Source organism: Syngnathus scovelli, chromosome 22 (assembly GCF_024217435.2).
Source record: "Syngnathus scovelli strain Florida chromosome 22, RoL_Ssco_1.2, whole genome shotgun sequence".
In the NCBI taxonomy this organism is placed as follows: Eukaryota; Metazoa; Chordata; class Actinopteri; order Syngnathiformes; family Syngnathidae; genus Syngnathus; species Syngnathus scovelli.
This window is the reverse complement of record NC_090868.1, coordinates 2084616-2109234: the sequence shown is the minus strand read 5'-3', so window position 1 is coordinate 2109234 and position 24619 is coordinate 2084616. Positions and strand designations below refer to the sequence as shown.

Genomic DNA, 24619 nt, shown 5'->3' with positions numbered 1-24619 from the left:
AGACAAATGAGTTGCTGAGATCAAATGAATTTCTTTGAATAGGTTCGTCGGAAATGAAAATGATATCGAGTTCATGGTGCTATTTGAAAAACTACGTGCGGCTTTATCTCCAGCCTTGTACGGTTAAATGGGTGCATGGAGCTCTCGTCACCTTTGAGTCTTGTATACCTTTCCACCGCTGGAATAGCTTGGTTGCCATGGAAACTATCATGCTTCTTTGCACACCCCAAAAATATATTTACAGAGTAAAAACCTGTCTAGGCTGTACCAAAGTGCTACGAGGTTTATTGTTTAAATGGATAGAAAAATTGTACAAAGTAAAATTTTGTATTGTATTAAAAAAAAGTAGTTAAATAGAATGTAAAGAATTGAACCATTTTTGTCATTTAGTGCCACCAGGGGGCAGTATAATCCAAATATAGTGATAATCATGAAGAAGATTTTCTCAATTGACTCACTCAGCTACAGTACCACCCCAAAAAGAAGTTAAAAATGATATGCCTGTTTGTGTTGCTATATTTGTCTACCTGGGTTGCTCCACCATTTGTGTTCCAATCTAGCAAATCATTTGACCCGAAAACGACCCTTTCTTTCGACTCTCATGATGCAATCTCAAGTACTTGGACACAAAAAACATCTTCACGACAGTGACCTTGAAGTCAAACAGATCATGTTTTCCTCCTCGCGTGATACAACTCAACTTAAACATGTTGTCAGCCACTTAAAGAAGAACGACGTTCTGTTCGCCGGAGCTGAAAAAAAAAAAGCCGAGCGAGACGACTTTGGGCGACCGTGAATGTTTATGAGGGGAACATTACTCCTCTCTGCAGGGCTTTTAGTTCCATTTCACTAGGAAACTCAAATTCCATCCTTTCTGTCTCACAATGGAAAAATGTCATCAAGAGGGAAACATAAAAAAAAAAAAAAAAAAGAAACGCCACAGGAAAGCACTTTTATCATCTTTCTGGGATTACGTTCTCCACGCCGTAAAATAGTTTTCCCAATTGCCCGCCGCCTGTCCATCATGTTTATCAACGTGGGCCCGAATCCACGCCGAGCTAAATTTACCCTTGAGCGCTGAGACAAACAGGAAGTACGTCCAAATTAATCGTTGGCAAGTACACAGGAGAATTATTTGCACTCCAGAGAGCATTTCTTTCTCCCCGGGAGACGTTAATGAGATCAGCAGAGTGATGGTCGTGTCCAGCAAATAGACACATCCCACACCAAATCAGTCATTTTTTTTTTTTAGCCACGGCCTCAATAAGCGATGTAGTCAACGTCATCAATCTACTTCACGCCAAAGGACTTTAAAAAAAAGCCGGAATGTTTTTTCGTAGTGAGGTTTTGGTTGTCACGGTAACGCTACAATGAGCGCAGGGGGAAAAAAACGTCATTCAAATTGCCGAGAGGACAGCAAACACCCGCGATGACAACTTTTATCGAGGGTGAATTTTTTTTTTTATTATTCATTCACCGCTCAGTCATCGATGATTTATCTCCACGCTTTTGGCCATCTGCCTTATCTTGTGTTGCTAATTGGCTATCGGTGTTAAATGTGAAGTAGGGAGGGGAGGGGGGTGTGATCTTTTATCTCAATTCCGCCATGAGCCTCAAGTGACCTTCCAAACGGCATGCAGTGCATCTCGTTTTTTTTTTTTTTTTAATTGTCACACATTATTAAGACATGTCACACACACACACAGATTTGTTGAGAATATGATGCAGTCAGAAACGGGATAGCATAGCGAGTCCTACACAGTTGATGATTATTAGACATGACCAAAGGCGAGATATATTGCACTTTGAGAAACGAGTACCTAGTGCAGTCCCATCGAGTCCATTTGGGAAACAATCAACAGTGAACATTAACTGTACATTTTTTTTTTCTCCATCTCCCCCCTTAGCTGCTGATCTTGGTCAGCATCTTGTTGATGGCCTGCTTGACGTGCGTGGTGGAGCTGCGGCGTCTGGCCTTGCCCTGCACGGCCTTGCGCCGCCGCACCTCGCGGCACAGCTCGTGGAAGGCCTCGGCCACGGCGCCGCCCTGATCGGCGCACGCCGAGCACTCGTAAAAGGCGCAGGCCATTTCGGCGGCCAGCCGCTCGCCTTCCTCGGTGGTCACCTGCCGAGCGTGGTCCAGGTCGCGCTTGTTCCCCACCAAGACCAAGGGCACGTTCTTGGGCTTCTTGACCTCTTCCAGAAGACTCCGGAGCGGCACCACATCTTCAAAGCTTCCTCGGTCAGTGATGTCGTACACCACGATGAAGCCGTCACCCCAGCGCATGTGACCTTCCCTCTGCTGGTTGTCCTCCTGAGGAACCGAGGTCACGTACTGTTTTATATCCAAGTGTCATTTTCCATCACATTCGACCAGAACCTCACCTGCCCCGCCGTGTCCAGTATCTCCATGGTGACGACCTCATCATCAATATTAGCTTGATGGCGATAGGTGGATTCTGTATGGCACAAAACGCTGCACGTCAGGCTATCTGCTCCAATCGTAAAGCCACATCTGTGTAAACAGAAGCCCCCGATGTTCCGAGATTTGCCGTTAAATAATCTCAGCTGGGGGGAATTTGGATGTGTTTTTCTTTTTTGTGATTCTACCCTCACTTTTTGTTGCCTTTAGCCGCTGTAGTGCGTCACGCAATCGGTATTGGTACAATCATTTCCGTCTAATCCTTTTTTTTTTTTTTTTAAGGTTCAGACAGAATAGCAAGTTCGCTCGCTTGTTTTCGGCTTTGGCCGTACGATGGGAGGTTGAGCGAGTTCAGCGGAAAGTTTCATTAGCAGTTAACACGGCAACATTATTTCGGAGAACTGGCAGCGAAAAATGCTATAATCGTCCAGGCCGCGCGTTTAACGATGTTAGTTGCTTTGCGTGCGCTCGTGGCACTCAACATGCGGCGATTTACTGACAAGCATGTTTGGACAACCTCCAAAGTGCTCTTATTGCCATTACGTTCCTCAACCTTGTCTTGTGGTAACCAAGGAAGCACTTAAAGTCTACACTGGAACTCCTTTGGGTGACTTCAGTAGAAGACTGGAAAATTCCAACAATTGATTGACAATTTAATTGATTTGATTTCCCTTCTTACCAAGGGTTGGGTCGTACTCCCAGATGAAGCGTCGAGTCAAAAACCTCACCACCAACGCTGCAAGAAAAACAACAGGTAGGACATTGGAGATGTTTGTGCTCTATAATCATACCAATTGAAAATAAATTCCTTTTATGATATCCCTCGGTAGTCCTCGCACAACATTAGGCATGCACTCTCCACAGGAGCCATCATGTGCCTGAGTGACTTCTAAAGAACCCCGAGAGGTCCACTTGACTCCACGCATCCAGGTATGTTTGGCGAGGCGAAGGGGGGGGGGGGGGGGGGGCTGAGAAAGATCCATTAGGAGCCGGGCCTCTCTTTTCAACTCGCCAAAAAGGCTTTTTTGTTGGCCAGAGTGCCTTTGCCACGTTTCATTACACTCGTATGGAGCTGCTCGTACTCTCAATTTGTCATTTTTTGCAGGCGGGGAGGGGCTGCGGAAAGATGCTCCTCGAAAGGTTTCTCGAGGGGTCCACGCTCCAGTTCAAAACGACGCCGTCATTCCACGTGGGGTCTCATTAGCAGGTGTGCCTAATATTATGGCTGTGTTCCACTGGCCTGGATTCCAGCGAGGCAGAACAAGCTTCGGCTCCTCATTAGGCGTAACGTGAGCTCCCCCCCCCCCCTTTGCGCCCCCCTGAGGGAATAAATGTATAGGCGCGGAAAAGAGGAGCCTTTGTTAATATAAACGTGGTGGCCCAGATTCCCGAAAGGATCACGCCGGGCTAACAAGTGCACGCTATCGCTAGTTTGATCCCACTTCAATGAACGCCACCGCCAATCAACTAAACATCCTTTCAATCCTTTTAATGCCCGGCGCAAGCATCGTAGCGACGCGGAATTGCTCGGGCTCGCCGACGCAGGCGGACAAATCATCCGCAAAAGCGCCAAAACAGGTCGTGCCCCTCGCTCGCTTTGCCTCAAATATAGAAAATTGTCGGGAGATGGAGTAAGACGGCCTCGCCGATCAGATAGTCCGACTCGTGTTTTTTTTTTTTCCCTTCCAAACAAAAGTAAAGAGCGACCCAAGACTACAGTAAACATGTCATCGCCCGAGAGCGATGATGGCGCCGTCTGAACAAAATGTACTGCTCGTTTGAAGTCGGCTCTTGGGAGAACACGCTGGCCCGGATTTAATTTTTAAGAAAAGGACAAATAGCCATGACAAATGTATTTGTGTTTTTTTTCTTGTTTGTTTTGTGGTACCCTCGCCCCTCCCCTCAAGGAAAGTGTCATCAAGTGACAAAGTACTCACGACACCCCGCAAAGAGCTGACGGGAAAGGTCTCGCTAAAAGGTTGACGAGCCAATTAGCTGGGACTATTAGCGCTTTGGCACTTTGGCTTTTTCCAACCAATATGAGACCACAAAGCTAGCGCCGCAGAGTGCAGCCGCTAATTGATTCCGTCACGTCAAACCAGGCATGGAATTTTACCGCACGAAACGTTATTTCTTACTTTTATACTTTTGGTGACCGGGATTTGACTTTCACAACAATTGGCTTTATATAATGCTTTTTTTTTTTCCCCCTCAGTACTTTATGGCAAATAATAGAACGTAAAATCAGAGCAAGTCCCCTCCCGCGTGCTTTAGAGAAGCTTCGCCGGCGGCGCACGATAACCAAGGTCTCGGGAGGGCCTCGAAGGCGCCGCAAAATGGGACACCGGAGTCCTTATTGATTGCACACAAAAAAAAAAAAGCAATAAACAGAGCTCACATTCCGGAGGTTAGACCAAGGGAGGGCGTTTGGATTATGTGTCGCATTTGTTTTGTTGGCTTCCAACAATAGCACCGCATTCAATACGAGTCAAGCGCCACACCTTAACGCTGATCATTCGCCGACGTCATCGTTCCACCGCGAGCGTGCCCGGAGCACAATGTGCTAAGGTTGAGAACTGTCGGAGCTTTGTGCTAAAAATAATTCCGCTCCGAGCCCACCTACTGGTTGACATCGTCATTATATTGCATTGACGCGTGCGTGGAAAACAAGCTAGGTTTTTATTTTAAAAAAAAAAAGGTTTAGGTCTTTGAAAGCAAGAAATAAAAATGGGCGGACACATTGATAAGAATTTGAGATTTACAACCGCTTGAGTGCTTTCACTACTGTCCGCAGATGTTAAATAATCCTTTGCTCCGATGCAAATATGCAACACAAAGGTTTCCATGGCAACCAAGTGCAGGATTTGCCAGCTCTGTCAAATTATCTCCAGAGACGAGTCCTTTTTCCTACACGTGTGATGACTGGCCATTTTTTTTTTTTTTTTTTCACAGCAGGGTGAAAACGACTGCAAATGTTTTTGTCTCTTTCCCTCTCACTTTGTCTTCACGAAGGTCTTACGCAAGCCATCGCGTTGACTTCGCATGCAAGGCGGCAGACTCCAAAAAGCCACTCGGGATTGTTTCCAAATTTCTTATCTGGGGGAAAGTAAAACCGCCGCGATGGCTCGATAAGACCGCCGGAGGAATGTTATTATGAAGGCAAAAGAACACGCAGATGCTGCGACCGGCCGGGACTGTCCTGGAGCTAATAGCCTCATGGCTGTGAAGATCCAATCAGTGAATTGATTACCGTGCCCCGATGTCATTTCCTGTAGCAGGAACTTGATTGATTATGTTCCCTGACAGTAAATGAACATCCTCATTTGCATTTTTGCGCCTGCTAGGATACCAGCAAGTCCGAATAGGAAAGTAGTAATTCATGCCAAGGAATGTCAAAGCTATGTTTAGCCTGGGTCGTTAGGGAGAGTTGGCCCGGTTAGGAAAAATAGTTCTTGTTTTCACAATTTGCTTTTTTTTTTTTTTTATTGCCGATCTTGCAATTAAGTCAGCATATTTTTTTTTTCTTAGAGCTGTGAGATGAAAGGGAAGAAATAAAAAGTATGATTCAGACGTTTTGAACCACATCATGTTTGGATTAAAGCGCTTTCTTGTTTGTCCGTCCAGATTTTCCTGGCGCGTTCGCACCACCCGCCTGCGTGCCCCCTTGATGGCGTTTACGTCCATCGGCCGATGGTGGCAGATTCGCCAAGCCGACCGACACAGGTTTGGCACTTTTTGTTTTTGTTCCGCTGTCTGGCTTTCAGACAAGCGAGCAGGGAGGGGAGGGGCGAGGGAGCGTTACACGAGATGTTTCACAAGCCCGGTACACTCGCTCACGCAAGGAAATGTATTTCGTCAAAGTACTTTTATTAAAACGCTCACCTCCGTTTTGTTTTTACAGCAGACGGAGATTACGTCAGGTGAGGATATCTTATCCCGCTGTGACTTTATTGGTAATGCGATCGCTTTATATCGTACGTTATTAAGTCCGGACTGACGCAAATCAAAGCTGCGAGAAGGAAAAAAAAATAATGTTATCAAAAGTTTGATGACCCGCTGACCCAGTGCAAACAGACGCTCGGATTCCAAGGTAAACTTCGCTTTTGGTTTCATCGCCATCTCCAATAATCACAAATCAGACAAATGTTGGCGGCTTTGAAGAGGTTTTCCGTGAGACCGCCAAGATTCTTTCGCTCGGGTCGTAAACAATCAGCACCAACAAGACAGAATTTTTTACGTATGTTTGAATGGAAATCTGCCAGTCTACAGTATTAAAGTGGATGTTTAATTTTTTTATTTCGTGTACAATCAGCATATATGGCGTGACGTCATTTGTTTACACTATTAGATAAATATTGATTATGTAATTGGCGTTCTTGCCACGTGGCAAATCTTAGTCACCCCCACCACCAAAACATCTCGTCTCTAGAAATGACATCGTGAATATTAAGTGGAGCTGTGTCTGACTAAGCAGCTGCACATTGTCAGAGGAGCCACACTTGAGTTGGCGCCGATTGGTGGCGGGTGTCTCCAAACATCACCGACTTGAAATTTGCTCTGCTAAGATTTTTTTAAATTTATTTTTTGGGCATGTTTACAAGTAGCAGCGCTTCATTAGCATCTGTGGCTCGCCGCTAAATGCTTGCTATATTTAGACTTGAGCCGCTCATTGTTGTCGCCATCACTAGGGGGCGGGGGGGGGGGGTGCTACGCGGCGCTTCACACCTGTCGACACCATCCTTCTGCCATTTTGGGTAAAAAAAAAAAAAAAAAGCAAAGAGAGGGACGATGACGCACGAGAAAGGGCTCTTGATGAGAGCGTCGATTTTCCGTTCGGATGAGGTTGATGGATGCGCTGCTGCAAAGCAAAAATCGGATATGCCAAATGACGTTCCAATTCTGCTAACGAACCCCGTCGGGATTTTTACGTTGCGATTAATAATGTTGACAGAAAATCTGAGTTCAACATGTAAATAGTGTGTGCCCTTGAAAGTGAGCCAAACCAGTAGGGGGCAGCATTTACACAATTGCTTACCTGACTTGCCCACCCCTGCTCGGCCTAAGACGGCGAGTTTCACCTCCGGACTTTTAGCCATGACGTGGAGCTCGGCGAGCCAATCAGCAAGCTCTCAAGTCAGCCGGCCATCTCCTGCTCCATTTGGGAGAAAACGCCGTCTGCGGGCAAAGAGCAATTCCATCATGTATCAATGTAGGGAAAAAAAAAATAATGAGAAGAAGAGAATCTTTATTGGAAGCTGCAAAAATAGTCTCGTGCCCGAGAGGTGTTGTTGAACTTCTCACTGGCTGCCGTTAGGGAGGGGCAAACCTCCAAGGGACACACACTCAGGGGAGCTTCTGTAATCATTTCCTTATTATGCTGGCACACACATGCCCATACATGGCGGCCGTGCTCTCCTCTTCCTCTTTGTGGGGGTCGAGCTGACATGCCTAAGTTGTTAAAGATTGATTAGCATGATTATTAATCCCATTGTGGGAGACAAACACGGACCAGCCCCCAACGTCCACTTCTTGACTGCAAAGTTTGCCCTCAAGTGTGTCTGTGAATCGGAATGCAGTCATTAAGTTATTAATTAAGTTCTGAAACTAATTGCGCCATTCGTATAATCAGACCAGTAAGCGAACGCTTCGCCTGGCTGAGCCATTGATTTTTTTTTTTTTTCTTCTATCTTGCTCCGTCACGGTATTACTGCAGTCCGAGAGCAGCTCCCACGCAGCGGCAGAGGGGAAACACCAACCGAGCGAGTCTCCCTGCCAACACGGTCATTCCCGTCCGTCTTTTTTGCCATTTGCCTTGTTGATACAAGAGACGTTTGTGGAAACAATAGCCAAGATTGATAGCGCTTTAGCAAAATATTATTGTAGCTCCAAGAGTCAGCAAATGTTTCCAGAAGAAGTTGATTGAGAGGCCCCTTAAAGTGACAAACGGGCGTCCTCGCCACTTGTTTTCCCGTTTGATGAACGCACGATGAGCACTCGGGTTCTGGGAAACAATAGTCATTTCATCGCTATTGGTTGTTAAACTTTCGAATTGGTAATAATGAGATTAGAGGTTACCAAACTATGGGGAGTCTTCAATTAGTGTGCCTCTTTTATCCACGGGTGGAGCTCCTCCCTTCTAAATTGTTCTGTCAAACTGAGTGTTCTTGTTTTTTTCTCCAGCCCGGATGCCCGTTTGTCTTTTCGGTGCCCTGAGAAACGAGTCGGGGCGGTGCTGAGGTTGGAGGAGATTACAGAGTGCGGACTTCCAAACCATGGGAGGAGACCTGCTGCAGCGCGTTGCTATAGAAAGACGGCCGACCGCAGGCCTGTCATCAAAATGCGCACGGACTTGCGTAGTGACGGCAAACGTGGACAACAGCGTGAACATTTTTAAAAATGTCCACTGAAGAGCGGATTTGGCAAGAGAGATGCGCAGGGTGACCCCCAAGTCCACCGGGAGGCGGACCATTATGTAACAGCCGGGGGGACGCTTGTGAATGCCAATTACGTCCTGTGACCCGAGAAGAAGCAGAAGTTCCAGCCGCACATGTGTTCAAGATCAGCAAAGAAAGCGAATCGCTATCGTACCCACGCACGCTCCACTTGACACTTTTATAGTGAACTCGGAAATTCCAACAATCCTTTAAAAGCAAAAAGGAATCCATATTTCTTCAATGCCGTGACTCCCAGGCCAACCAGATGAGAGCAGTTAGAGCCCGATGGAAAAGTGTCGCTAATTTTTTTTTTTTTTTTACAACGCCCAAGCCGAAGGACTCACCAATGACGGCTGCGGCCGGCGATGATTCCCGAGAGAGGAGGAACAGGGCAGGAGATGAAGGGAATAAATCAAAGTATGCCTCCGGGTAGATGTGGACAAGCCGGATGCGACGACTGGATGGATGGGTGGATGGATGGAAGGAAGGACGGACGGATAGACGGAGGGAGGATGAACAGCAGCTCCCTCGCTCTTGTGAATGAAGCTCGAGCGGGCGGCCGGCGGTAATATAAGACGCGGAGTTCCCAACAGTGACGATGAGCTCTGCATGCCCCTGCAGTCACACCAAAACACTGCCGACAGCGACATCTAGTGGAAGCTTTCGGCGACACAGGGGGAAACCCGCCTTAAAAGAAAAACAATGACATGTTGGTGTTGTACTATTTTTAACCACAAGAGGGCAGGAGTGTGCTCTTATTAAATATGTAGCGGGCCAAAAATGTATACATGAAACCATTTATTTAAAAGTTACTTTTTTAAATTCCATGTTTAATTCATAAGTGAAAATTTTAATGAATTAATGGCACTTATTGAAATGTTTATTGTATTTATTAAAGTGTCATCATGAAATATTCTATTTTTGGTTGAATGTGGTGCATGCATTTCTTATCGGTGTCTGTCTGTTCTTTTCTAGGACAGTTTGGTGCCCTTGAAGATCAGCAACTGTACCGGAAAGAGTAGATGTTTGACGCGCAGAATGCGTGCTCCCTCCCACTTGAGGTACTTCTCTTTTGTACGCTCTTGACGCAACACTCCAGAGCGACCGACTGAGAGCCATGAGAGCTGACACCACAGCGAGAAGATGCTGCCGCTACAGCTTCTGTCCATTCCTCTCATTTGTCTTCTCTGGCCACAAGTAGGTCAGTCCCTGGTGACAACAAGTGGAAACTTCACGGCGGACGGGGACATCCGCCACTTTGTCGCCACACCTGACGCCTTTTATGTCGCGACGAAGGAGAAACTGTACCAGCTGAGCCGCGACCTGAGTCCGGTCCACACGCTCAAGCAGACGGGCGTCTTCACGGGACAAAGTAAAGCAGCTGAGTTCTCCAGAACGGACGGTGATTCATGGAACGAGATCTTCAGCATTAACGTGCTGCTGCCTTTTGTGGAGAACGGAACCCTCATCAGCTGCGGCGTGACCGACAGTGTGTGCGGCTACTGCGAGCTGCTGGACTTGGCCAACATCTCCTCGGTGCTCCACAGGGAGCACATCCTGGTGGGGCACTCCTTGCACAGCAGCGCCTCGGTGGCCCTCCTGGTGGCCATCCCGAGGACCAACCAGGACTTCTACATCATGACCGCCATCCAGCATCACAAAGGCGAGACGCCGCGCTGCAGTAACGGGGCGGAGGCCGCGTACCTCCACGACACCGACAACAAACACGGCAACGGCATCTTCTCCATCTCCGGTCAAGGCTCCAACACTGTCTTTAGAAGCGCCGGCGACGTGGACTTTGTGGACGCATTTCAGATTAGTTCCGTCATTTATCTGTTTGCCAACGTGCCTTTCGGCAACGTCAGCAGAGTTCGGCTCATCTGGCTGGAGGCCCAGGAAAAGAAAACAGACACCATGAAATCGCTGCGCGGCGTATCGCTACCCCTCCCCGGGAAGGAGGGCAGCATACTACTGGCCTCCTCGGTGGTCCCGTCCGAAGCGCCCCCCACACTGTGGGCTGGCGTGTTCCATGCGGACGGAGATCCGAGCAACACCCTGTTGCTTCTCTTTGACATCACTCCCGATCTCAAGATGACGGCAAATAACGACAAGGATTTCTGCAGCAAAGTGAATTGCGACAAGCAGAACTCTCAGGTTAGTGGGCCACCTCTTTCCGCTCTGGTCGGCCTTTCGTGTAACGTGATTGCGCTGGTCAGCCCAAGGTGCTGCAGCCCCTGAAGGTGCTCTTCAAGCAGACCTACATGACGTCCGTTCTGGCCTCGACACAAGGTGCCTGGATGGTCTTCTTTGTTGGGACTGCTGATGGACAGCTCATTAAGGTGAGTTGTTAGATTTGTGACTTAAAAAAAAAAAAAAAAATTCCCTCCACCAGTTCCAAGAACTAAAAATTAGCGCTGGCCATGTCAAATTCAGTATAACAGTAACATCCGGTACACTTTTTTACTTAGAAGCATTTCCCAACACGCTCGCCTCATGTCAAGAGAGGAAGTGAATCAAGCGAGACTTCTCGTTGATTGTGGGTCACGTGCCGGCTCAGCGGCGTTTGACCTCAACCGCAGCAAATGCACGCCACACGTGCCCAATGTCATGTCACAAATGTTATTTATGCCGGGGCCATTTCCTTCTCTCCCGATAACTAATGGCTAAACCACACCCAGCACGCTTCTCGTTTTCAGCTCAACGTGGACAAAAACCTTCGCGCCACTTGTCCAACGTACCTTTACCGGACCGCCGACGACAGCAAAGTATTTTCCGCCATGCACCTGGAAGCGGACGGTAAACACGTGTACGCGGCTTTTAGTAACCAGGTGGGTGTGCGGTCGCTGTCGTAACGCCTGGAGTGGGCGTAAAGGTCACAGCTGGAGGTCATCCCGCAGGTGCTGCGTGTGCCTGTGTCTGAATGCCACGCCCACGAAACACTGGACGAATGCTGGTCGGCGCAGGATCCCGTCTGCGTCTGGTGTGGGGTCAAAAACAGGTTGGACAGCAGCGTCATCGACTCCCCATGATGATGATGACGATTTTTATTTTTTATTTTTATTGAAGTTGCACGTTCAAAAGTGATTGCCGCGACTCCGACTGGTTGTCCTTCCCCGATGATTACCAGAAGAGGAAAATTTCCTTCACTGTGACCCAGCAAAGCGACGCTCAGGTGTGTCAAAAAACCTTGCCTTTTTTTTTTTTATTCCCTAACGCACCCTCGCCTCCTTCAGATCCGCTTGGACGTACGCACGCACGTGAGCAGGGCCGAAAACAACTCCAGCTTTGCCTGTCAGTTCTCCGCAAGTTCTGGCGAGCTCTGCAGCCGGGCCGGCCCCTCACCCACCTTCCCGCAGTGCACTTGCATCTTCTCCAACGCCACGCTGCCTCCCGACCGAGGTTGGCCAATCGCCGCCGCGATGTAACCTCCAGATTATTGACCTCCTTGAAATGCGCAGAGTTGAGCGTGACGGTGAAATTCCGACTGAGCTCGATGATGACCTTTTGGGAACGGATAACGCTGATGACGTGCCCCGACGTGAAGGGCTCGCCTCCCGCCGTTTTGTGAGTCCACACAGGCCCGTGTTGCCGCCACCTTCCTCTTTTTCTCAATGTGTTTTCTTATCAGGTGCCGGAGATGTTTTGAGCTCGGGTGCAGCTGGAGCAACGGCAGCTGTTCCTGGGCCACCGCAGGAGAAATGAATGCAAGCGTGTCCGTCGTTGAATCCACGCTGCATAAGTGGAAGTTCAAACATTTTTATTCTTTTTTAACAGGACCAGGTTTGCCAAGCAATCCAATCGCCGATGGACTTTCCGGTAAGTCTCCCGGCGTTATCTACCGTTAAGGAAAAAGTAACAATGTGTGTTCTTCCGCTTAGAAGCCGGAGATCTCCTCCGTCAGCCCCAACGTTGTGTCTTTCTACGGCTACAACCGGGCTGTTTTGTCGGGCCGCAACCTCGCCGCCGTGACCCGCGTGAGGATCCACACCGACATGAACTGCGTGCCACGAGAGTAAGTGCTTCGAAGCCACCGCCATCAAGTGGAGCCGATTTCCATTTTGACTTCTCCTCGCAGGTCTTTCGTGTGGAACAACACCGGCGTGACTCTGATGTTCAACATTCCCGCCATCCAAGGCAAACGGCCGGTCGGCCTGTGCGCCGTCCTCCCGGATGGCGGCTGCCATGGCAACGGCACGCTCACCTACACCTCATTGCCGTCCTGCACCTCGGTGACGCCGAGCAGCACCTGGAGCAGGTAAGCGTCCGTTTTGCCAAGGAGCTCCGAAATGGCTAGCGACGATCTGCTGTGATAAGTCAAGCGCTACTTCCGTTCCGAATTGCAAAAGTGACACTTTCAAGATGAGTTGACTGTCTGCCTTTTTTTGGGGGGGTTGCAAAAGCAGATTGGCTCAATATTGATGTTCTTCTCCTGTGTGCTGTGCAGTGGAAAGAGGAAGATCACGCTGGTGGGATCCAACCTTGAAGGTGTGGGCGGCGTCCTGCACAGTCACAGCCAACAGGAAGTCAGCCCTCCCACCGACAGAAGCTCCTGTGTGAGGGCACACTTGGCGCTGACTTAGCATGATGCAATTTCCTGAAAGCAACATGTTGAAATTTTTTTCCCCCTCCATAAATCTTAACTCATTCACTACCATTGACGGCTATAGACATCCAATTTTTTTTTTTTTGCAGAATCTGACTTACATGACACCCGCAGCTGAGGGCGCTTGGACGGGTTTGCCCAGCTATTTGTCTCTCCAAGTCGCCAATGAAACCCTGGCCTGCCCGCTGTCCATCATCTACTATCCCGACCCCCACTTTACGAGTTTCACCTCCACAAGGACCGGGGAGGATGTTCGCGTCACCATAGAGGTGCGTCTTCGTTTTCAGCACCATCGCACGTACGACGTCATTTTTCCATTGCAGAAAACGTCCGATAAGCTGGAGATGAGCATCAAGGATGTGACGGCCGTGGGGGTCCACGAGGGGAAAGACTACCCCTGCGTCATGGAGACCAAAGACACCGACAACCAAACGGACTTTTTCATCTGCGAAATTCAAAATGTGCCTGATGTGAATTTCCGTCAGTTGAAGGTGAATATTCGAATTTTGGTTGCGCTTTCTTCTCCCGATCAATTTGTTCCCGCTCGCAGGTTTTATACGGCGATCAGACAGTCACGCTGCAGAATACGTCCTATCTTCTCACCCTCATGCTGCTCGTCCTGCTCCTGATACCTTTCATCATCCTCGGTCGGGCACGACAAAAAAAAAACAAAACTGGCACTCGTGTCAGAACATTCATTTATTTTCATCTTTCAGTGGTGGTGATGGTTTACCGGCGCCAGCAGAAGCAGTTGACGATGAAGATGAATAAGCGCGTGGAAAACCTGGAACTTGACATCAGGAATGACATCAGACAAGGTGGACCCCGAGCTCATCTGAGTTTCTTAACGGTAGAGAACAATCACAAGTATCCCTCACAGGTTTTGTAGACATGCAGACGGAAAACGCCGACCTGATGGAGAACGTCGGCGCTATTCCTTTCCTGGACTACAAGCACTTTGCGTCCAGAATCTTCTTCCCCGAGGTGAATCGAACCTGTCGAGAGACTCTCGGCCAAAGCTCAACCCATCCCGTCCTGTTTTTTTGCAGAACGAAGCTCTGATGGCGTCGTGTATGCAAGACGTCGGTCAGGTAAAGGTGGACACGGAGTCCTCGCGTGGGCTGCGCTGTGACTCACCAGATCTGACTCTGGATCAGGTGGCCGTGAAGGTTCATCTGGACAAGGCTTGCCAGGCCTTGTCCGAGCTCATCCTGGACCAGCGCTTCCTCACGTGCATGGTGCACGCCGTGGAGGAGCAGAAGACTTTCACCATTAAAGACAAGTCGGTATTTGCTGTCCTTCCGTGCGTTTGATCTTCACACTCCAATCGTCCGCCCCGTCCACCAGGTGCGCGTTGGCCTCTCTGTTGACGGTGGCGCTCCACAGCGACCTGTCCTACCTCACGGAGGTGATGGAGGTTCTCCTGAAGGATTTGATGCGAAAGAACAGCGCCGCTCAGCCCAAAATGATGCTTCGCCGCACCGAGACCGTCGTGGAGAAACTTCTCACCAACTGGATGTCCATCTGCCTTTACGGCTTCTTGAGGGTCTGTTGCACTTTCTTTTTTTGTGTGTGTCTTTGACATTTTCATTCCTGGAAGTGATCTTTTTTCAGTTAACGTTTCCCTCTAGATTGTGTCACTTCTCCCTCGGGTTAATTCCTCTTTGCTGAGCCCCCCCCTTGTGTACAGGAGAGCGTCGGCCAGCACCTGTTCCTGCTGGTGAGCGCCCTCACGCAGCAGATCGCCCGAGGACCTGTGGACTGCGTGACGGAGAAAGCTCTCTACACGCTCAGCGAGGACTGGCTGCTCTGGCAGGCGCAGGACTTCACCGCCCTGGTACAATTTTTTTTTTCTCTCGAGGAGGAAGTTGCTAGAAAGAAATGAAACTAGAACAAACAGTCTTATCTGTGCGCATGCAGAAGTTGAAGGTGTTGTTTGCCGTGGGCAATGACGGCAAGGTGAGCGAACCCCTGGAGGTTCTCGCCCTCAACTGCGATACGGTGGAGCAGGTCAAGGAGAAAATCCTCACCACCTTCAAGGCCAAGTTTGGCTTCCCTTTCAACGGCCCGCACACGAGCGTTTCTATTGGTAGGTGTCGGAATTATAACACAAGATGGACAAAAAAAAAAATGACGCCATCTCTGTATTGCAGAGTTCGAAAGGAACGGAATCTTTGTCCCGCTTGACGAGGTGGACGCAAGCTCGGAAGTTATCGGGGAGGTGACCAAGCTCAACACGCTCCAGCATTACAAGGTGATCCATCCATCGTTGTTTATAATTTGAGTTGTTATATTTTTTTTTTCTTGTTTTTGTGTGGAGGTTCCAGACGGAGCTACAATCAAAGTGCTTTCAAGAAAAAATCCTTCAGTGAGCCCACAGAGTAGCCTGAAAGGTGAGCTGAAAGTGTGCATCGAAAATCCTCATCTGATCCATAATCTTTTCCTTCCAGATGATCAAAACTTCTCAGGCAAATACTTCCACTTGGTAAGATTGTGACATCACACGCATCATGGTGGCACTAACAGACACGAGCGTCCCTGCAGATTGACCCCGACGTGGACCAGGACCGAGGGAAGAGTCCGGAGAGGCAGAAGTTAAAACTGAAGGAAGTGCACCTAACCAAACTGCTTTCCACCAAGGTGCAACAACTAGCAATAACGACTTGCTCGTCTCTTTTATTTTTTTTTTGTCTGCACAGGAAATCAAACTTGTGCGTCTGTGTCTTGAAAGGTGGCCGTGCATTCATTTGTCGAGAACTTGTTCAGATCTATTTGGGGGCTTCCTAACTCCAGAGCGCCACTAGCCGTCAAATACTTTTTTGACTTCTTGGACAGTCAAGCAGAAAACATGAAGATCCCCGATCCAGATGTGCTGCACATTTGGAAGACCAACAGGTTTGGAACTATTTTTGGTGGAATAGTAGTTAAAATATTTGGCCCGCCGGCCACAGTTTGACCCCCCTGAAGAGAAAAAAAAAAAAAAAAAAAAGACCTAATTTGCTAACTTTTCATTTGCAGTTTACCTCTGCGCTTCTGGGTGAACATCCTGAAGAACCCCCAGTTTGTCTTCGACATGGACAAAAGTCCCCACTTGGACGGCTGCTTGTCCGTCACGGCTCAGGCCTTCATGGACTCCTTCTCCCTCAGCGACACACAACTGGGCAAGGTAACGCCCCCCCCCCGCCGGCGCTCCACCGCCGCCTTTGCCCAAGACTCTTTCTCCTCGGCAGCACGCGCCGACCAACAAGCTGCTGTACGCCAAAGACATCCCCAAGTTTAAGCAGGAAGTGAAAGCCTACTACCGGCAGATCCGAGAGCAGCCGCCCATCTCGCGCGCTGAGTTCTACAATTTCATGCAGGAGGAGTCAAAGGTGACGGAACAAACAAAAACGAAAACACATTGTTTTAACACAATGCCCGCTTTTCTTTTCAGAAACACGAGAATGAGTTCAATGAAGGAGCGGCCCTCAAGGAGCTCTTCAAGACCATCCAGCGATACTTCTCAGAGGTTAGTGAAGTCGTTATTGCTAGTTATAGATTTGACTTTCGGTAAGATCATTGTAGGTCACTTTGTAAATCTGCTTTGGAAATCTTTATGAAACGCTTCGTTATAACAATAAGCGGTGTTCTTTGCAGAACAGGGTAGACATACAGGAGATTGTCTAACACTCCCCCACGCACATACACACACAGATTGTAGCCAAACTGGAAGAAGACGGCGTCTCTGGTCAGGTGAAGAAGCAACTCCAAACGGTGAAGGACACCTTTGATGAACTGAAGAGCTGTTCTTGGACCTCGAGCAACCAACAATCTGATGGACAAAACAAATAATTATTTTCTACCTTCCTGTCTCCTGTGCTTATTTGGCCCCGCCCATAATCTCCCACCGCCCGGGGTATCCGGTCCGAACTCAGCGAACCGTTGGCCACAGGGGAGGAGGGTGGACCGTGCTGCCAACTCTGGGCCCCCAGTCCACCACACACACTTCCCAAAGTGGGCCATGAGAGCCAGGACCGGCCCCAGAGGTGCTGGCGGCACTGGTGTGATGCATGCACGCGGCAGAGAGAGAACAATGATGGCTTCTAATCTTCGTTTGCCGTAGGGAACTTGATGTTACGCCTGCATGTGTGGTATCATCTTATTGTTTGTGAAGTGATTTCATTTGCAAAGGTGAAATAAAAAACATAGTTTGTCAAGTGTCTTGGAATTGAAATGTTTTATTGAGATGAACAAAGCTCATACCTGTGGCCTATTAGGTACACCTTGTGACGTCACAAAGAAACCAGCCAATCAGGAGGTGGGGGTGAGGGAGGGTGTGGCACTTTTCACTTTTTGTTCAGCTTTGACCATGTTATTTTTCCCTAATGAAGTGGCCTGTTATTAGGTACACTTGAAAATGGCGGTGTACCTAATGGAGTGTCCGAGTGACAAATTACATACCAGGAAATCAGTGTGACTTGTGCATCATCACAAATTTACAGGTTAAGAACCACTGATGGAAACGTACAGTCAGCAACCCTTTCCACAGTAGTCACCATGACGGGTGACCGCCTGGTGGCGCCAGTGTGCCAAGCGCCCTTGGACGATCAGGAGAAGAAGATTTGAATTCACGGATGTGACGTCAGGTCTTTAGTTGAATTGAAGACAGGTGTGCTCAAGAGGAGTTATCAAATGGAGGTGCCACCGAGCGCGTGGCGGGCGGTTTCTGAGGTAAGCTGGTATGCGAGCAAATGTTTGTCGTCTCTTGCCGTTTTTCACGACGGGCGCCATGTTTGCTGCAGGATTTTCGCGCTCAAGGGGAGTTGAGGTAAATTGTAAGCCGCAGGCAATCTCGCTCGCGAGCAAATGTTTGCCGTTTCTTACGATGCCGTTTATTCTTTCTTGCAGGATTTTCGCTGTCGAGGGAGTGTATGAGGTTTGGGCACGGCACGCCACAACCGACGTTGCGTCGCGTCGTTGCGCGTTGTGGTCGTTTTGCCGCGACAGTATTTCAAATGTCTTTTGCGTTTTTTTTTTTTTTTTTTTTAATGCTGGCCAACATTTTTTCATTCGTTTGTTTGTTGAAGGTTTGGAAATGACGCCGCCAATAAGCGCGTGTTTGTCTGCCTATAGGAAATGTTAGTTTGACTATAGTCAATTAAACAATTCTGTATTTTATATTATGCGTGTGCCATTTCCGTGTTATGCAAACTGATGAATGTAACGAATTTGTTACGTCATGTCCAAATCAGACCAAATCTATTCAAAGATGGCGCCCGCCCGCGTTTCGTTACGCAACAAACATTTGCACGCGCTATTTTCTCCCGTTTTCGACGCCGCAAACCTGGATCATCTGTTCAATGTGAGGAGAGTTGATGGATGATCAAATTAAAATGATTTATAATTCAGATAAATTTATTATAACCCACTACAATATAATTATATATTTTTCAAATATATAACTCTACTTAGTATAATTGTTGCAAAAATATCGATGTCTATTTTTGTTGCAATAATTTGTTTCTTTTGTAGCACTTAAAAAGGCTGCCCAACCAGCATCCTTCTATACAAAGCAAGCAGGAGGCTCTTGAGGAGCCATTTCAGTGATGTTGAGGACACTGAGGAAGACTAGTCCTAAATCAGGTGAAAACCTGTTTTTGTAAACTTTCAGCTTCCCAACACACAATTAATGGCTGTCTGTGTCGAGTTTTAGCTTCCCAGCACACAATTAATGTCTGTGTTTTTGCAGGCTGCAAGAGGAGCCAAAAGGGAAAAGTACAATTCCATATCAAAAAGCACAATGCCATATCCAAAGGAGCAATGCCATATCCAAAGGAGCCATGGCCTATCCAAAGGAGCCGTGGCCTATCCAAAGGAGCCGTGGCCTATCCAAAGGAGCCGTGGCCTATCCAAAGGAGCCGTGGCCTATCCAAAGGAGCCGTGGCCTATCCAAAGGAGCCGTGGCCTATCCAAAGGAGCCGTGGCCTATCCAAAGGAGCCGTGGCCTATCCAAAGGAGCCGTGGCCTATCCATAGGAGCAATGCCATATCCATAGGAGCAATGCCATATCCAAAGGAACAATGCCATATCCAAAGGAACAATGCCATGTCAAGTCAAGAATCAAGCAGCGTGCTGCAAAAGTCAATGTGTGCGGATCATGTGCCCAGGAGGGGGCAGTGTGGTTGCCTTTGGTTATGGGTGCACGACGGAAAGGTTGAAGCTGTGGACAGTGTTTGGGGGTCTGATAGTTGGTCTTGCTTAAGAGGTGTGCTGTGGTTGAGGTTGTGGCTTATCTGGATCCAGCGTTGTCAGCGTTGTCTTGTGCTTGGTTGCCATTGATGGCTCAGTTGGGGGAGGACGTGGTCACGTGGATGGACACAAAACTAAACTTTGACGTGGAGCCGAATGTCCAATTTTGCCATATGACTTGTACCATTGTGTGTCTTTTTCTAACCTGCCACTGTCGTACTTGCTGCGTTCTTTGTCCTTGCCCTCGTAGGTCGGCGTTGGAGCGAGCCGATCCCGAATGTCCAATTTTGCAATATGATTTGTAGCATTGTCTTTTTCTAACCTACCACTGTTGCGCTTCATCTAACCCTAACGTACCACTGTGGTACTTGCCTTCTTTGTTCTCCCCTAGGTGTAGGGCAGCGTTGGAGCGAGCCTGTAACATTGGGTCTTTTTCTAACCTACCACTGTCGCGCTTGATCTCAGCCTAACCTATCACTGTGCGTCCTTTGTTCTCTAAGTGTAGGGCGGCGTTGGAGAGAGCCAGTCCACGAGGAAGACGTAATGTTGCGAGCAGCGCCCAACTCATTGCATGTTCTGCCTTTTGCAGGCTGCACCCCACCTGGCGACGGTCACCAAGAGTAGCTAGCGGTGTTGATCAAGTAAGCAAGTGACCTACAACTTGGGGTGCGCTTTGAGTTTCTGACATTTGTTTCTGTTTCTGTAGATGGCGACCGGGACACCACACTATCTGATCAGAGGTGGACGGACCGCTGTGGCATCGCTCTGAAGTCGCAGAGTTTTGAGGGAGACCTGCTTCCCTGGAGGCGTCGACCTGCGCAGCTTCAACGTGTGAAATGCATTTTTTTTTTTTTAAATTCACACCAGCGGTGTCCAAATGTCTGTTTGAGGGCTGCATACTGAAACAAAATGAGAATTCTTTGACACAAATCAATCATGGAATTTTGTGCTGCTGCTACAAAACGGTGTGTTCATTCGTGCGGTGTGTTGATAAAGTTGGCCCGAGGCTGCCATTTGGACACCAATGGTGACGTGTGTAGGGCTGCACGTGTATTGGAAAACTGCCATATGGTGGTCTAGGTTATTGACATGCACTTTAAGAAAGGAAAGATTTTCTCTTTTAATGAGGCAAATGAAACACGTTTTGTTGCCTAACTATTTGTAAGGAGTTTAGAAGATGACAAGTCATTGATGCAAGTTAAAGTGAACTGATCAAACTGATCTCATTGCGATCAAATAGTTCATCTCCATCCCAGATTTTTGTACAGCTTTGCTCAATGCAACGGTCTGGCCCAATACTGCCATATCACTGATTTTCCAATATGTTGTGCAACCCTGATTGAGTGCCAAACGCGCAGCGACGGCAAGCGCAAGCGACCGCGCAAGCGACCGCGCAAGCGACCGCGCAAGCGCAAGCGACCGCGCAAGCGACCGCGCAAGCGCAAGCGACCGCGCAGCGACGGCAAGCCCAAGCCACCGCGCAGCGACGGCACGCGCAAGCGACGGCACGCGCAAGCGACGGCACGCGCAAGCGACGGCACGCGCAAGCGACGGCACGCGCAAGCGAGACTTTTGTGCTTGTCTTGCAAGGTGTAAGAGAAGCTGCACGAAATGAAGAGCCGGCGGACGGAGGCCACCAGTCCCGGGATTGACCAGCGGAGCCTCCGCAAAGAACTGACCAAGGCTGGCCAGAGGCGGTGACATGGCAATCCAATATGCAAGGGTAGTGGACACACTTGTTGGTTTTAATTTTATTTCCTTATTTTTCTGCCTTTCAGAGGGCACCGGATGGGACGAGCGCCTGCCTTTCAGGATTGCCGAGGTAGCGGATGGGACAAGTGCCTGCACAGAGAGGGACCGGAGCGCAAGACCAGAGGGTAATAATAATAATAAACTTTATTTGTACAGCACCTTTCATACAAGAAATGCAGCTCAAAGCGCTTTACAACAATTAAGGAAATTATAAGCATTGAATGCTTCACATAGGAACAGACAGAAAAAGAGCATGAACACGTTAAAACAAAAACATGAATCTATGCATACACAATCAATAAAGTGAGCTTAAAATAGCAGCAAGCTTTAATAGATAGGTCATGAGTATGTCCACAGAAATGAACCGCATGCAACTGAATGCCGTTTTTCTTTTTGCAGTTGCGCGAGGCGGAGGATGAGTCCAAACATCGAATACCGGCCGGGAGAGGAACCCGACCATCGGCAGACCTTCGCCCGTGATGAGCGGCCGACAGACGGACGGGTGCGGATGAGGCAAGGGCAAAGCGCCCAGCCAGCATTTAAGGAGAGTATGACTGTTTTTCCTTTTGTGCCTTCTTTCTTTCTTTCTTTCCCTCCCTCCCTCCACTTTTTCACTGGGTGTGCACACTGGCCGTCTGCATGAGGCCTCTTTCTTTCTCAGCGCTGCGTAATTTTGCAATATTGTTGTTTTATTATTGTTGTTTTTTAAATACATAAAGTGAACTGTTTGTACTTTAATTGTGTGTGTGTACCACTGAACCTGAATTAAATTGTGAACTGAATTCAAGTGGTCCATTTTAAACATTGCCATGTGCAGTCTATCGTGCATAATCAGAGTTAAATGACAACATACAAAATGGAATCATTTGAGACATTCTCAATGATAAGGCAATTCTGAAGTTAGTCTCAAACCAAATTGTCTTGTTAAATATGCAGTGTCAGGCATTTTTTTTTAACTACACAAAAAAAAGCTGTATGCATTCTAAATTATTGACAAAAGCCAAGTAGCCCGACACCCATAGATGCAATCGACAAGTGTACAAAGGGTGTCTGTTGCCATCAATAAGTCTTTGGCAACCCTGCTTTAAAATGGCCACCGAACTCAGAATCTTGCAGAATGTTGGTGCATTTCTCTGTACGAGTAAAAGTCTTCATTTTAATCAAGTCTGAGGCTTGTTTGTTTTGAAATGTCATGCATCATGTGGGCATTCTTGTGAATAAAGTCGACGTTGGTGTTTTCTTCCTGTTGGTGGTCCTGTAAATAAAGTCAACTTTGGTGTTAGTCATCATTCATGATGTACCTCAATTACTGCTGCATCTCTTGCATATGCATGTTTTGTTACAGGGCTTGGCTTCATTTGCTGTGACTACAAAGAAAGCCGTTGCTGTTCATTCCAGGTTGTTGCTAAAATAAATTGAATTTATAAACGGAGTGTGTGACTTCCACGACCTTGGCTTTCAATTCAAAGCACAGTTTACTACACAGCCAGCCTCGGTACACGCAGTGAGTGGTACCACCCGGTTCAGAATAAATTAAAGGCCAGAGTGGTCGACTTAATACCGGCATCCTCATGAAATTGACCATATCAGACAGGCTAGATGAATTCCAAGTGCTACCACCTAGTGGCAACATATTTACCTCAACCTGTCTGATGCTGGGTCAATGCGATGCATTTTTCGTTGTTTTGCCCAAAGCAACCTAATACACAATATTTGCCTCAACCTGTCTGACGCTCCATTGAACTGTATGCAATAATTTTTAACTTGAAACAACTACATTACAAATGATAGGCGTCCTAATTAGACAGCTGGGTCAATGTGACCCGTCTTTTGCGGTTTGTTTTGCCCAAAGACACCTAACAAATACGCACTGTTGGTACTGCCGCTATCTCGCCAGTGTGCATGCCTCTAAAATGTACAAAGCAATCAAATTCATTTGCATAGTAAACTTCAAAACCACATGCTAAAATAATTCATGTGATGCAGAAAGTCTTCTTCTGTAGCTTGCTATGATTTGCCAATTTGAGCGATGACGTATCCGGACCCGAGGCTGGGGGTTGCCCGTCCATGTGCCTAATCGCTCGGGCATTGATACATCAGCAATGCTTCTTTCTAGGTCTCCTCATGTCCTCAGCACTGCAAACCTTTGTGCCGGGACACCATATGAAGTAAATGACGGAATGTTTTTTTTTTTTACACCTCTAATGTGTATCAAGCATACCAGATGGTGTTTTAGAATAGCCTAGAATAGTAAATTACAAAAAGTTAAAAAAAAACTTGTAAAGTTCTTAAAAAACTTATTAATCGCTGCAAGTGAGAAGTACAGTACAATGTCTGCCCAATCACAATCAACGCAATGGAGCGAATATCGCAGCGCGGCGTATGCAGTAGGAGGCGCAGGCGGCATGTGGCGCAGGCGGCGCAGGCAGCATGGGGAGCAGAGAGCGCAGGCGGCGCAGGGCGCAAGCAGAAAGGGTGGGGAATCGAACCCTGGATCTCAGGTGTTCAAGCGCAGCGACGGAGCCACTCGCCAAGCGTGGCGAGCTCGGCAGTCACCCCGCTTTAACTTCGAGTCATTCTCAAACGTTCAGTATTGCGCTCCGCGCGCGTTGGGTAAGTACAAAAGGGAAGAGAGCGCCGCCGGCTGTCAGGTCACACTGGCCGACCGGTTAGTGACACGGCCTCTTGTCCCGTACAGTCCTGGTTCGATCCCAGGGGTGAGAACATTCACCGGGCCACTTTTGTAGGTGTCTGGATACATGCATATAGATTGCATATCCAAGTATTTATTTATGTGTAAACACCCAGTGTGGCCCCGCCTGCAAGTGGGCGGAGCGATGCAGCTGGGCCCGCCCCCATCGAAATGGCCCCGCCCCTGGCCCCGCCCCTGGCCCCGCCCCCTGCCCTACAAAAAGACAGTAGGGTAGGGGGCGGGGCGAAGCCCCGCCCCCTGCCCTACTAAATGACAGTAGAGCAGGGGGCGGGGCGAAGCCCCGCCCCCTGCCCTACTAAATGACAGTAGAGCAGGGGGCGGGGCGAAGCCCCGCCCCCTGCCCTACAAATGACAGTAGGGCAGGGGGCGGGGCTTCGCCCCGCCCCCTGCACTACAAAAGACAATTGAAAGTGTATTGAAAGACAGTAGGGTCGCGGGGCTCGCCCCGCCCCCTACCCTACTGTCTT

The 24619-nt window shown here is 48.4% G+C and overlaps 2 protein-coding genes and 2 long non-coding RNA genes across 6 annotated transcripts; 3 read left to right on the top strand and 1 right to left on the bottom strand.

The window, feature by feature from the left end:
- Positions 1-1635: 1635 nt before the first annotated feature.
- On the bottom strand, positions 1636-9351 carry rerg (RAS-like, estrogen-regulated, growth inhibitor). The gene is made up of 5 exons (XM_049761624.1): positions 9201-9351; positions 7458-7597; positions 3102-3158; positions 2386-2459; positions 1636-2314 (listed from the first exon to the last, which is right to left on the bottom strand). The coding sequence occupies exons 2-5, from the start codon at positions 7516-7518 to the stop codon at positions 1904-1906; spliced, it is 603 nt and encodes a 200-aa protein (XP_049617581.1). The 5' UTR covers positions 7519-7597; positions 9201-9351; the 3' UTR covers positions 1636-1903.
- On the top strand, positions 2457-9149 carry LOC125992516 (uncharacterized). The gene is made up of 5 exons (XR_007489652.2): positions 2457-3176; positions 3253-3352; positions 3528-3629; positions 6047-6512; positions 8603-9149. It is a non-coding gene; the product is annotated as an uncharacterized lncRNA (long non-coding RNA).
- Positions 9352-9936: 585 nt separating the features above from the next.
- On the top strand, positions 9937-17666 carry plxnc1 (plexin C1). Its single transcript, XM_049761616.2, has 31 exons — positions 9937-11010; positions 11073-11195; positions 11553-11684; positions 11754-11854; positions 11923-12028; positions 12090-12255; positions 12315-12420; positions 12485-12560; positions 12631-12672; positions 12735-12868; positions 12932-13111; positions 13301-13409; positions 13549-13728; positions 13783-13950; positions 14010-14106; positions 14176-14277; positions 14340-14443; positions 14509-14550; positions 14617-14741; positions 14807-15005; positions 15150-15296; positions 15380-15548; positions 15613-15713; positions 15780-15852; positions 15910-15944; positions 16004-16099; positions 16191-16354; positions 16478-16625; positions 16690-16830; positions 16893-16967; positions 17153-17666. Exons 1-31 carry the CDS (start codon positions 10000-10002, stop codon positions 17288-17290), a joined length of 4590 nt encoding a protein of 1529 aa, XP_049617573.1. The 5' UTR covers positions 9937-9999; the 3' UTR covers positions 17291-17666.
- Positions 17667-18099: 433 nt separating this feature from the next.
- LOC125992417 (uncharacterized) lies at positions 18100-22728 on the top strand. 3 transcript variants are annotated; one of them, XR_007489625.2, is made up of 7 exons: positions 18103-18169; positions 18241-18266; positions 18347-18374; positions 18971-19081; positions 19188-20328; positions 20394-21564; positions 21839-22728. It is a non-coding gene; the product is annotated as an uncharacterized lncRNA (long non-coding RNA). The 3 variants fall into 3 exon arrangements; XR_007489626.2 differs by having other exon boundaries at positions 18100-18266; positions 18347-19081; positions 20394-20516; positions 21278-21564; XR_007489622.2 differs by having other exon boundaries at positions 18102-18266; positions 18347-19081.
- Positions 22729-24619: the final 1891 nt, after the last annotated feature.